At 39.5% G+C, this 12552-nt stretch overlaps 1 protein-coding gene across 1 annotated transcript in view; it reads right to left on the bottom strand.

The window, feature by feature from the left end:
* The window catches only part of Fam102b (family with sequence similarity 102 member B), a 53446-nt gene that overhangs the window by 23830 nt on the left and 17064 nt on the right, over nt 1-12552 (bottom strand). The window contains exons 2-3 of the mRNA XM_042683847.1: nt 6155-6275; nt 4412-4441 (exon numbers count right to left, since the gene is read on the bottom strand). Of these exons, the coding sequence (XP_042539781.1) occupies nt 4412-4441; nt 6155-6275 (151 nt within the window). The remainder of the gene's footprint in view (nt 1-4411; nt 4442-6154; nt 6276-12552) is intronic.

Raw genomic sequence — 12552 nt, forward strand, 5'->3', positions numbered from 1 at the left:
CATCCTCCCTCCACCAAAGTCCTTGAGAGAGTTATCTATGTTGTCTCTATTACTGGCCATGCAGCCAACTGTACTTCCCCCCCCCCCCCCCCGCCCCCCGCCTTATTTATCTTGCTAGCTTCAAAGCTCTGTTCTTTGGAAATGTCAAGATCACCTTTAAGCCTTTAAACTCTTGTTCTCTGCCTGAAATATTCTCTTGGACAGTACTGTATGTTTATTATTCACTCCATACATGTAAATGTTACTTCTCTAAAGGAGACGTCATTGAACAAAACTTAGATCACTGACTTACTGTACATGGCTGTCATAGTAACATTATATTTGCCCCTAAGTTAAAAACAATCTTATCTATGTTATAAATCATATACTTTGCTTCTCCAGAAGTTATATACTGAAACAATAGTGCCAAATAGGATGGTATTTGGTGCTGGGGCCTTTGGGAGGGAATTAGGACATGATGATAAATAATTTAATAGCCCACACCCCTGGTAGTAGGGTACAATCTGAAGGCCTTATACATGTTAAGCATGTGCTCCTACCACTGCTACTACTGCGCTACATCCACAAGCCTAGACTAGTGATTTTTTTTTAATGGTACTGGGGTTTGAACTCAGGCCTTTGTGCTTGGTGTTCAGGTGCTCTACCCCTTGAGCCATGCCTCCAGACTGATTTAATGCTTTCTGCCATGTGAAGATATAATGAGAAGCTAGTCATCCACAAACTGGGAAGTAATCTCACCAGACATAGACATTTGTGTCTATTGTTTTTGCCATCCAGTTGCAGAAACCCAAACAAGTTGGTCTACATTAGGAAAACATATTAAAGGGAGGTAAATTGCAATGTGATGTCTACACTGAAATTACTAACGAATGAGGTTAAATTTTACTGAGCATCTTTTATGTGCAAGGCTTTGTTCTAAACACAGGAAAACATGAAAACCAGGACAAACACTCTTCCTTCAAGGTAAGGTACAAGAGAGTCTGTTCCCTATGGTTTTTTCTTTGACTTTACTAAGATAACTGTTTAATGAAAATGATATATATGTCACACATATATACTGTATCTGTAGTAAGGTATTAATTAACTCAGGAAATATTATACATAAAATATTATTATATGCAAATATTATAATATATTATTATATTATGTAGTATTAGATGTAAAATAGTATTATTTTGCCCGCTGATATTTGGTACTAGGAACATACTAATATTTTTCCTTCTTTCTTCCCTCCCTATTCCTGCTCTCTTGTTTCTTTGTTTCTTGTAGGAATTGAAGCTATGGCCTCGTACATTATACTAAGCAAGTGCTCTGCCCTTGAGCAGAGCAGATCATCTATAGAGTTATTCTGTCATGGTTTAATACAGGAAAACAGAAAACAAACTCATGTGATAAAGTCTGGTAAGTGTATGATAGATGCAGATACAAGCACAAGAGAGGAAAAGATATGTTCTTAGTGGCAAGGCATGACTCAGTTCATCTTTAAGGAGCTGTGAGTTGACAAGATAAGAGGAGAGAGAAGTATACCCATGGCATGGTGAGAAAATGTCCAGTCACAAGGCACAGCAGCAAAAATAGCAGGAGCTACTTACTCCAGGAAGCCAACAATGGCAGAATGCTGCAAAAGAATGAGAGGAGGAAGCGAGGCAGACAGACCCTACGTGTCGAGCAGAAGACATGAAGGAGCAGAAATAATTTGAAATAAAAATGGGGTTCTATTGATTAGTTTATAAAGTTTTTAAATGCCTTTATAAGCAATAACTATTGTGGAGGGACTGGAAGAGGAAGATGATCAAGTTTACAAAGATTGCTCTGGCAACGCTATGGAGGAAGGCAACAACAGAGACGGATAAGAGGAGGCCAATATGGGCTGTTAGTAAGAAATAATGAAAGCTGGGTGCCGGTGGCTCATGCTTGTAATCCTAGCTACTCAGAAGGCTGAGATTTGAGGATCATGGTTCAAAGCCAGCCCTAGCATGAAAGTCCAAGAGATTCTTATCTCAAATAAACCACTCAGAAAACTGGAAGTGGTGCTGTGGCTCAAGTGGTAGAGTGCTCACCTTGAGCTGAAGAGCTCAGGGCCAGTGCCCAGGCACAGAGTTCAAGCCCCACAACTGAAAAGAAAGAAAGAAAGAAAGAAACCATATCTAAGGTAGCAGCCTTGGGAATAGAGAGAAGGTATGGTTTTCAAGAGCTTTACAAAGAGAAAAAAAAAATCAAGAGCATTCATTGGTTGTAGCAGACCATGCATGTCACCTCTCTGCCCAGCACCCAGTGATCTGCTATGTTTTGCTAGCAGAATCTGTTTTTAATTGAGTTATTTAGTCTCCTTATTCATCCATGTGCACCATCCATGTGCATCCTAGCTCACTGTTAAATTATGGTAAGTCTAAGATAACCAGAACAACCCACCCATTCCTTTGTCCACAAATGTCTTAAGTGAGCATATGCTCCAGTTCTGGCCAATTAAGGATATGAGAGTCCTTTAAGAAACCATCTAGGGAAAGCTTTCTTATTCAGCAAAGTATAATACAAAGAGAGGCAGATGGCCTTTATCACATGCAAATGTGCTAAAAGTTGAGATGCCAGGAAGTGGAAGTGTAGTTCAAGTACCAGACCTCCAGGAGCACCAGCCATGGGCAGAAAAGCTAAGCAAGAGTGCAAAGCCCTGAGTTCAATCCCCAGTACTGGCACACAAGCACATAAAAGAACCAAGTTATCAAATATAGAATATAAGATAAATATAACCAATCCTGGAGCAGCTCAATTTCCTAGTTCTTTTGTGAGGTTAAGAAGTATCTCTAGTTGAGAAATGTTTTCTGTTACTTCGAGCAAAGAACATCCTGGCTGACAATGCAAACCACTAGATTTAGGCAAGTAGGTTTACTGGTTAAATGTAGTTTCTATGTCTTTGGCTCAGATGGCTGGCTGGCTAGAGATATTCACAGGGATTAGAAATAAAAGATGAGTGTGTGGGTTTCTCGTAGTATTACTCATTCATTCATTCTATCCTGCTTAATTCCATACAGCTAGCAACAAGAGCAGTGGTGATATACAGTGATATATCACCACTTTCTCTGTGGGCTACATATTCATGGATTCAACCAATCATATATAAAAAAAGTCATCAAGGGTTTGGGGGTACAGTTTGATGACAGACTGCTTACCTAGCATGTGCAAGGATCTCAGTTTGAACCCCAGAACCACACACACACAAACTGGGCTTGTACTAAACATGTGCAAACTTTTCTTCTTGTAATTGTTCTCTATAGTATTTATTTTGCATTGAAGTAATTCAGAGACAATTTAAATATATGGGAGGATATGTGTAGGTTATATACAAAAACTATGCCATTTTATACAAGGGACTAGAGCATCATGGGGAAGGGAGAGCCATGGAAGCAATCCTTTGCAGACAGCACAGGACAGATGTATTGACTGTGAGGACAGCACAGAGGCCCAATGAGGAGAGATAGTACTGGCAATACTTCCCAAGTGAGGCTGTCTGAATATTAGGCAGCAATAGCATCAAGAAAACCAGATAGCTGAGAGCTGGTTGTTTATGTTTGTAATCCTAGTTACTTAGGACACTGAGATCTGAGGACTGCAGTTCAAAGCCAGATGAGGCAGTAAAGTCCTTAAGACTCTTCTCTATTTAACCACCCCAAATCCAGAAATGGAGCTGTAGTTCAAGTAGTGGAGACTAGCCTTAAGCACAAAAGCCCAGTGACAGTGCCCAATCCCTGAGTTCAAAAGAAAGAAAGAAAGAAGGAAAGAAAGAAGGAAGAAAGGAAGGAAGGAAGGAAGCAAGGAAGGAGAAAACCAGATTTTTTTCTAGTAGGCAAGCTAAAAAATAAGGATAGCATCTCATAATAAGGATTTAGAAAGAATATGTTTGCCAGGCTCTGGGGGTTCATATCTATAACCCTAGCTATTCAAGAGACTGAGATCTGAGAATCGTAGTTCAAAGCCAACCTGGTCAGACAAATTGAGAGATTCTTTTCTCCAAATAACTAGCAAAAAAAGGCAGAAGTGGAGGTGTGGCTCAAGTGTTAGTGTGGCTCAAGTGGTAGAGTGCCAGCCTTGAGTAGATAAAGATAAGAAAAGGATATTAGTTCAAGTTCCACTACCGGCACAATAGAGAGAGAGAGAGAGAGAGAGAGAGAGACAGACAGACAGACAGACAGACAGAGAGAAAGAGACACAGAGACACAGAGAGAAAGGAAAGGAAGAAAAAAGAGAGGGAGGGAGAGAAAAAGAGAAGGGGGAGAGAAAATATGCTTATAAATTATTGCTGGATCTAACTATTATATCTCTAAATTGTTTTTTGAAGGTCAAGCTTGAATAATAATTGTACGAATAAACCAATGAATGATATCACAAAATCCATAGGAGTTGAAGATTTACTTACCTTTGCGTAAGCTTTTCCACCTTTTAATTCCTGCCAAAGATAGAACACACTTTAAGGATATGGTGTGAGCAAGGATTTAAAATTAAATATCTGTTAAATAGTTCTGAAGTAGATATTTATGCTTGCAAATATCATAAAGAGGCTGGATGCTGGTGGCTCATGCCTGTACTCCTAGCTACTCAGAAGGCTGAGATTTGAGGATTATGGTTTGAAGTAGAAGTCTATGAGACTTTAATCTCCAATTAATCACCAGAAAACCAGAAGTGGTACTATGGCTCACAGTAGTACAGTGCTAGCCTTGAACAAAGAGAGCTCAGGAACAGTGCCTGGGCCCTGAGTTCAAGCCTCATATCCAACTCCCTGCCCTTCCCCCACCTCCCCAACCCCACAGTAAAATTCTAACTACTTTTTTATTTATTTATCTTAATTTTTATTTATTATATTTACGTAGTTGCACAAAGGATTTCAATTCAGCATGTCAGTTCGAGTACAATGCATCTTGATCTACGTCATCCTTTCTTCTGCTCTATCCCTCCCTTATTTATTAATCTTAAAACTATATATCCCAGGCTTATCTTGATTGTGATTCTTTTACCTCAGTAGCAGAGATTACAGGTATATACCACCATGCCCAGATTCAAATCTAAACTCTTTAGCAAGGCTTGTAAGTCTTGCCTAATCTGGAGTGACCAACCTCATTATCAAAAACTCTCAAACTCCAGCCAGACTAGACTTGTCATTTAGACATGAGACATTTGTTGTTTGCACCAGAGAGGCTTCACAGCACTTCTTGAACTTGTGGTTCATCTTTGATCAGTTTTGGAAGATATCTGGCCACAATCTCTGTTCTCTTCTTCGAGGGTTCCAAGGACATAGATGGTGGATCCGAACACTGTTTTCCAGGTGTCTTAGACTATTTTATGGAAAAATCTATCCTTTTTATCTCTATAATTGTGTGTATTTTCTTAGTTTCCAAAATTAGTGTTCTCTTTAGTTGTGGTAAACCTACTATTAAGTCCAACTGTTGAGTTTTTTTTAAAGTCTATTAGTAGTTTATATAGTTTTCAACCTCTAATTTTCTTTCTCCCCTACAGTTTTTAGTCCTCTGATGAAATTTCCTAGTTTGCTCACAATTTATTATACAAGTAGGTCTTTGATCTTTCCAAAGCTTGCACTTTACAGAGATTTGTTTTTACCATTTATTTTTTGCTAGATTAGTGGGAATATACCTCAACCTAACGTGAAAAAGGAGATATATTTTTAAAAAATGGAACCTGTAATCAGAAGTGTGCTGAAGTCTTTTTTCTTTATTATTTTTTGTAGTAATGTAAATTTGGGGAAGTAACTTCACTTCTCTGAGCCAGAGTATCTTGAAAGTAGTGAAAATAAATCTGATTTCAGGATTGTTATTAGACATAATATAAACAAAGGTTGCCAAACTATGCCTACCAAAGGACATGAATTTAATAAATGGCAGAAAATACATATAAACAGTTCCCAAATCGGTACAAATTAATACACATATGCACAGCAAGAGGGAGATGAAGCTCCTTGAATATTTTAAATTATATTTTCAGGTTCTTCAGCATATTTGTCACAGGAATTAAAATGATTGCTCTATGTATGAACTGAAATTACATGTAACAGTTCTAACGATAGAGCAGAGTTAAATAAAGTGAGGCAGTGACTGTGGAGCTAATTCTGTTTTTAAGGAAGAGGAGAAATAATAGGCTATTTTTATACCTTCCTTACAGATACTCTGTAGATACAGGGATCCAGGATGCCTGTGGCAGCACTTGCACTCATTTTGCACATAAATGAGAACTTCTTTCTCCAGTGGACACAGTTGGCTTGCACTACCTCCCTGAATGAGGGGAAAAAAAGATCAATTACTTATTATCAATGACATGTTTTCAGCATACACTCACCTTTTCCCTCAAGGCTATATGCAAAAATGATATACTAAAGCATTTGTAAATAGTAGAACAGGAAAAAAATTATTTCCTAACAATGATCTGTACATTTCTGAAGCTAAAAAAGGGAAAATTTACTTATCAGTTTGGTCAATATAAATGGAGACTTTGCTATTCATTTATTTGATATGCAATGCACACATGGATAGGTATATGCTAGGTGTTTAAAACAAAGATGGGAAGCATAAGCTGGGTGCCTATGGCTCATAACTGTCATCCTAACTACTCAGGAGGCTGAGATCTGAGGATCATCGTTTGAAGCTAGTTCAGGAGAAAATTCTGTGCTATTTTTATCTCCAATTAACCAGCCAAAAGCCAAAAGCCAGAAGTGGAGGTATGGCTAAAGTGGTAGAGTGTCAGCCTAGGCAAATGTTAGTGAGACCCTATCTCAATCAATAGCTGGGAATAGTGGTGAATATTTTTCATCTCAGCTATGTAGGAAGCATAAATAGGAGGATCACAGTCCAGTCCAGGCTTGCCATGGCAAAAGTCCAAGACCTATTGGAAAAATAAGTAAAAGGGACTGAGTTGTGATTCAAGTGGTACAATATCCATGTGGCACGTTCAAGGCTCTGAGTTGAAACAGTGACACACACACACACACACACACACACACACACACACACACACATTAAAATCCCTCAGGAATATATTAAACTTCAAGGCACATGATTGTTCCTGTAATTGGAACCACTGGTATATGACTGGGTATCAAGAAAAATTAAAACTCTGATTATTTTAAGTCTTTGGAAAATAAAATTAAGTCAGATGACAGTGGCTCATGTTTGTAATCTTAGCTACTCAAAAGGCTGAGGTCTGAGAACTGAAGTTCAAAGCCAGCCCAGGCAGACAAATCTGTGATAATCTAATCTCCAATTAACTAGCAAAAAACCAGAAGTGGAGCTGTGGCTCAAGAGTGCTAGCCTTGTATGAGAAAGTTGATCAAGAGCACCAGAACTGGCACCAAGAAAAAATATAATAAAATATAATTAGATCAAAGTTCTAGCTAATGATAGACAGGTTGACATATATTGGCCTCTATTTACTTCCTTAAACCCACTAAGTTAAAAAACAAAAAAGGGAAGGCATTATCTCACAAAGTCAGAGACGTCTAGAGAAAAGACAAAAATAAGCAGAGGCAGACAGGTGATATCTAATTTAGCACACTGAAGAAATCTGAACCTTTTGTTCTTAATGTTCAAAGTCAAGAGTGGCAACTTCAATTGGTCCTGAAATAGAAAGGAGGAGGAAGAAAAGTAGAAGGATTGATTGAAAACTGTTGTGGAAAAAGTCACACCCTGACTTCTGCAGAGAGCTGACATATCCCACTGATGGTAAACCAGGCAAACACCTGGCCTGCCTCAGCCTGGCAGGTATCAGAATGACACGTTGGTGGGAGCAATGAGAGATGAGAGATGATGCTGAGCCTCCTCCTCTTCTCTGGCTTCCGTAATGCTAGAACTAGATATAGGGAGATGTGGGAGGAATATATTCTGGGCAATCCAACCACCTTAAAAACAAAAAAAAGCTTTAATGAGATAAGACATTGAGGGGTTACAGCTCGGCTCACTCCCGCTACAATAAATACCTGTGCTGACAAACGTTCTCCACATGCCTCAGTGAAGGAGGAGCAAGCACACAGGAAAGTCTTGTCTTAGAGAAGGCAGAGAGCAAAATGAATAGGAAAAAAGCAAATTGAACAACGTTCAAGACAAATTTTCAGAGATAAAAAAAGAAATTGCACCTGCCATACAAGAATAGGATGTTATATAAAAAGAACAGATAGGGAACTACGAAGTGCTCACAGAAATCAAAACTACTGGCTTGGTAGTCTATTTGCCTTTCTGAACCACGCACCCTTCTTTGCAGCCCATGAGGCCGGTCTAAAGGGCAGCAGCAGCCAGATTTCCCGGTCTCCACCTCTGAGTGTGTAAAGGAACCCCAGCAGAAGGATGGAGGGCAGGCGCAAAGAGGAAAGCACACTTGTTCTCCTGGCTCCTTTCCTTTTTGAGCATGTGGGAAATGAAGACGTGTTGGGGACTTCAGTTTGACACACTGTAAATGATGTGCCTTTATGACTTCGCTAAAATAAAAATTACACTAATTAAAAATTGTCACACACTGAATATTCTGAAAAAGGGAACAAAAATACATAGAAAAAGCTGGACACACCTGTAATTCTAGCACCTGAGAAGATGAAGTAGAAGGACGACAGTTTTAAGGCCAATATGGGCTATATAATGACACCCTGCCTCAAAAAAACTTACCTTACTACCTTCCTTATGTAATTGTAACCCCTCTGTACATCACCTTGACAACAAAATTTTTAAAACATTAAAAAGAGGTATGTAATACTGCAAGGTATCTTTTCTAATTGCTTAAAAAACCCACTGAGAACCTTCTTCGCTATCTAGCGTATGATTCACACAATACGTGTGTTGGTAAATAATCTGTCCTTACAACAAATATCTCAGATAAATCAATTTATCAAGGAAAAAGGCTTATTTTAGCTCACGGTTTTAGAGGTTTCAGTCTATAACTGACTAGCCTGTTGGTTTGGGCCTGTGGGGGGCAGCACATCATGGCAGATGTATATAGCGGAGCAAACTGTTTAGTTCATGGTCAGGGAGCAAGAGAAGAGGAAAAGGCTAGGCTCACACTGTACATTTGAGGACAATGCCCCAATGACCTGAATAGTACCTTCAATAGTACCATGCCAGGGACCGTGCCTATAACACATGGACCTTTGGATCCAAATTTAAGAGCCAAACTTAGCAGTGTCTTAAAATGTTACCTTAATGTTATCTTAAAAAGTTGTCTAGGAATTATGTAATAAATACAAAATATCCATTAATATCCCAAACCCTAAAACCTTTTATTATTATTATTGTATTTTGTTGGTCATGGGGCCTGAACTCTGGGCCTGAGCGCTGTCCCTCAGCTCTTCAGCTCAAGGCTAGCATTCTACCACTTGGGCCACAGTGCCACTTCCAGCCTTTTCTGCTTATGTGGTGCTGAGGAATTGAACCCAGGGCCTCATGGATGCAAGGCAAGTACTCTACCACTGAGCCACCTTCCCAGCCCCTTTATTATTTGCTTTTAAAATGTATTCTTTGGCTGATACTAGGGTATGAACTCAGGTCCTTACACTCACTTGGCTTGCCTGCTACTGCCTTGCACTCTACCACTTGAGTCATGTCTTCAGCCCAGCTTTTCAGTAGTTAACTGGAGATGGAGTTTCTCTTCTTCCCAAGCTGACTTTGAGACCCTCTAGAGCTCAGCCTCTTAAGTAGCTTGGATTATAAGTGGGAGTCACTGGCATATGACTTGTTTTATGCTTTGTCACTTTTCATTTGTTTGTGAAATATTAGTAACTGCAGACATAAGTCATGTTTTTATCTAGTTTTAAATGTAGCAGTTGTTATATGTTAATAGTATGTGCTACTATTTATTCAAATAGAAGGTGGCTTTTGACTGAGTAATAAAAATCAATGACAGCAAGTGACCTCTATATGTGGGTATATCTCTTTAAAAGCAAATAAGCAGGAAAGAAGTATTTGCAGAAGTATCTAACTTAGGTAGAGAGTGGAAGAAGCCACTATTTAAGTCTGGGAAAGAATAAGAGATAAACTTCAGCAACATTACAAACATGGGCAAATAACTGAAAATACAAGGTAACAGGATAAAGAAAGAATTTTAATATGGAACATGACCTGAAATATTCTTAAGGGGAAATCACACTGTTTGCTACTACTCTGGTCTTCAGGTCCAAGCTGATGGTGACATTAAGCACAATGATGACAATCTTCACTGGGTGCTTATTATATACACTAAACACGGCTTAAATATGTTTTATGTGTTAAAAGACTTAATCCCCCAAGCAACTCTGGGAGAATTACATATTTTATAAAGGAACTAAGATACAGAGAAAACAAGTGACTTGGTTGAGGTCACTTAGCTAAAAAGGGTTAGAGGTAGAATTCTCATTTCCTTACACAGTCACTTTTTCAATACCCCAGGGTCAGGCTTCTACCCATTCTCCTCCACTGAAAATTGCCACCTATGAGCAGCCAAGCGCAAAATCTGATGGACTCCTTTTAAAGAATACTTGACCCTTTTTACACAGTGTGTGTGTGTGTGTGTGTGTGTGTGTGTGTGTGTGTGTGTGTGTGTATGTGCTGGTACTAGGGCTTACACTCAGGGTCTGGGTGCTGTCCCTGAGCTCTTTTTTTCAAGGCTAGTGGTCTACCACTTGAGCCACAGCACCCCTTTTCTGGAGTTTTGGCAGTTAATTGGAGATAATTGTCTCAATGGCGTTCATGCTTAGGCTGGCTTTGAACCGTGGTCCTCAGATCTCAGCCTCATAAGTATCTAGGATTACAGGTGTGAGCTACTGGAGCCCAGGACTTTCTACACATTTTAACTGCAGTCTCACCTCTTTCTATTTGTGTGATTATTTCTTCTCAGTTTAATTTCTTTTTTTTTGGTCGGTCGTGGGGCTTGAACTCTGGGCCTGGGCGCTGTCCCTCAGCTCTTCAGCTCAAGGCGAGCACTCTACCACTTGAGTTACAGCGCCACTTCCAGTTTTCTGGTGGTTTATTGGAGATAGGAGTCTCACGGTCTCTCCTGCCTGGGCTGGCTTTGAACCGAGATCCTCAGATCTCAGCCTCCTGAGTAGCTAGGATTACAGGTGTGAGCCACCAGCGCCCAGCTTCAGTTTAACTTCTGTCTCCTTAAAATTCTGACCAAGCTTCTGTTCTTGGATTATAATTTACATCAGAAATTTTAACTATTATGCATATATTGAGAATTTATAAATCTAAGTTTTTTTTTTTCTTTAATCTTTGGCAGTGATACTTGGTACTCTTGGCCTCTAGTCAATGCTTTAAGCCTCTACCACGGTTCTCACCAGCAGGCTAGTTACTTGCTATGCTAAGTTAAACCAATCACATGGTTTGCCTAGGAGCATATGTGGCAGAGACCCCCAGCTGCTTGCCAACCAATATTCAGCTTCTCTTTCTCTTTAACAGACTGATTCTATTCTGACTGGCTATTTAAGAGCATATTTTACAAGTCTCCCTGATAGCTAGGGAAAAGTACAGATGAAGTATAAGCTAATGAGGTTTAAGTGGAGGTTGCTGGGTCTGACTCTGGAAAGGCACAGTAAAAGAGGGTGGTGGAGATGTATTTACTCTTTCTTCCTCTGACTGGAAAACTCTAAATGACAACAGTTAAAGATCTATCAAGTAGATAAGTGCCAGTGGATCACACCTATTATCAAAGGCTGAGATCCAGAGGATCAATGCCAGATCAGACAGAAAAATCCATGAGAATGAAGCAAAAACTTGGGCTGGAGATATGGCTCTGAGTTCAAATGCCAGTTCTGCCAAAAACAAAGGAATATAACAAGCCATCTTGAACCATTAGGCTACCTTCAAATAACTGTTTGACTATTAGTTACTTCATGAGTTTGAATTCAGGGCTTTGTGCTTTTTAAGGAGGCACTCTACTACTTGAGCCATTCCTTTAGTCCACAAAGAAACTTTATTGAAGAAGAAATACAGAAATAATAAAGTCAGGGGCTGAGAAGGTGGCTCAGTGGTAGAGCGCTTGCCTTGCATGCCTGAGGTCCTGGGTTCGATTCCTCAGCACCACATAAGCAAAAAGAAAAAAGCTGGAAGTTGCGCTGTGGCTCAAGTGGTAGAATGCTAGCCTTGAGCTGAAGAGCTGAGGGACAGTGCCCAGGCCCAGAGTTCAGGCCCCATGACCGGACCCCCCCCCCCAAAAAAAAATAAATAAATAAAGACAGAAAACAGAGCCCAGCATAATATTATTGTGGACACATAAAATACTGTGGACATAATCTGTAATCCACAGTAAAGATTTAATAAATATTGTTTGATCAAATGAATAACTGAAGTCATTTGTGAGTCTAAATGCCTGGTAATGTTACCACCTAACTCTTCAGAAGACATGACCTTGCCTGTATCCAGCATCACTACCCTCATTTAACCTCTTATATTTCTTCTGTCAACTAAGGAGCTTCCTTACTGGTACCAGCTCACATCTACCTTCCTCAACCCTACCACAGAGCTTCTTTCAAAACACAACTGTGTTAATGACATTCCTCACTAACGCCCCATATTTTATAGAATTAAGTCCAACTTC

The sequence above is a fragment of the Dipodomys spectabilis genome, unplaced genomic scaffold (genome assembly GCF_019054845.1).
Source record: "Dipodomys spectabilis isolate Male_0828 unplaced genomic scaffold, ASM1905484v1 ptg000002l, whole genome shotgun sequence".
Lineage (NCBI taxonomy): Eukaryota > Metazoa > Chordata > Mammalia > Rodentia > Heteromyidae > Dipodomys > Dipodomys spectabilis.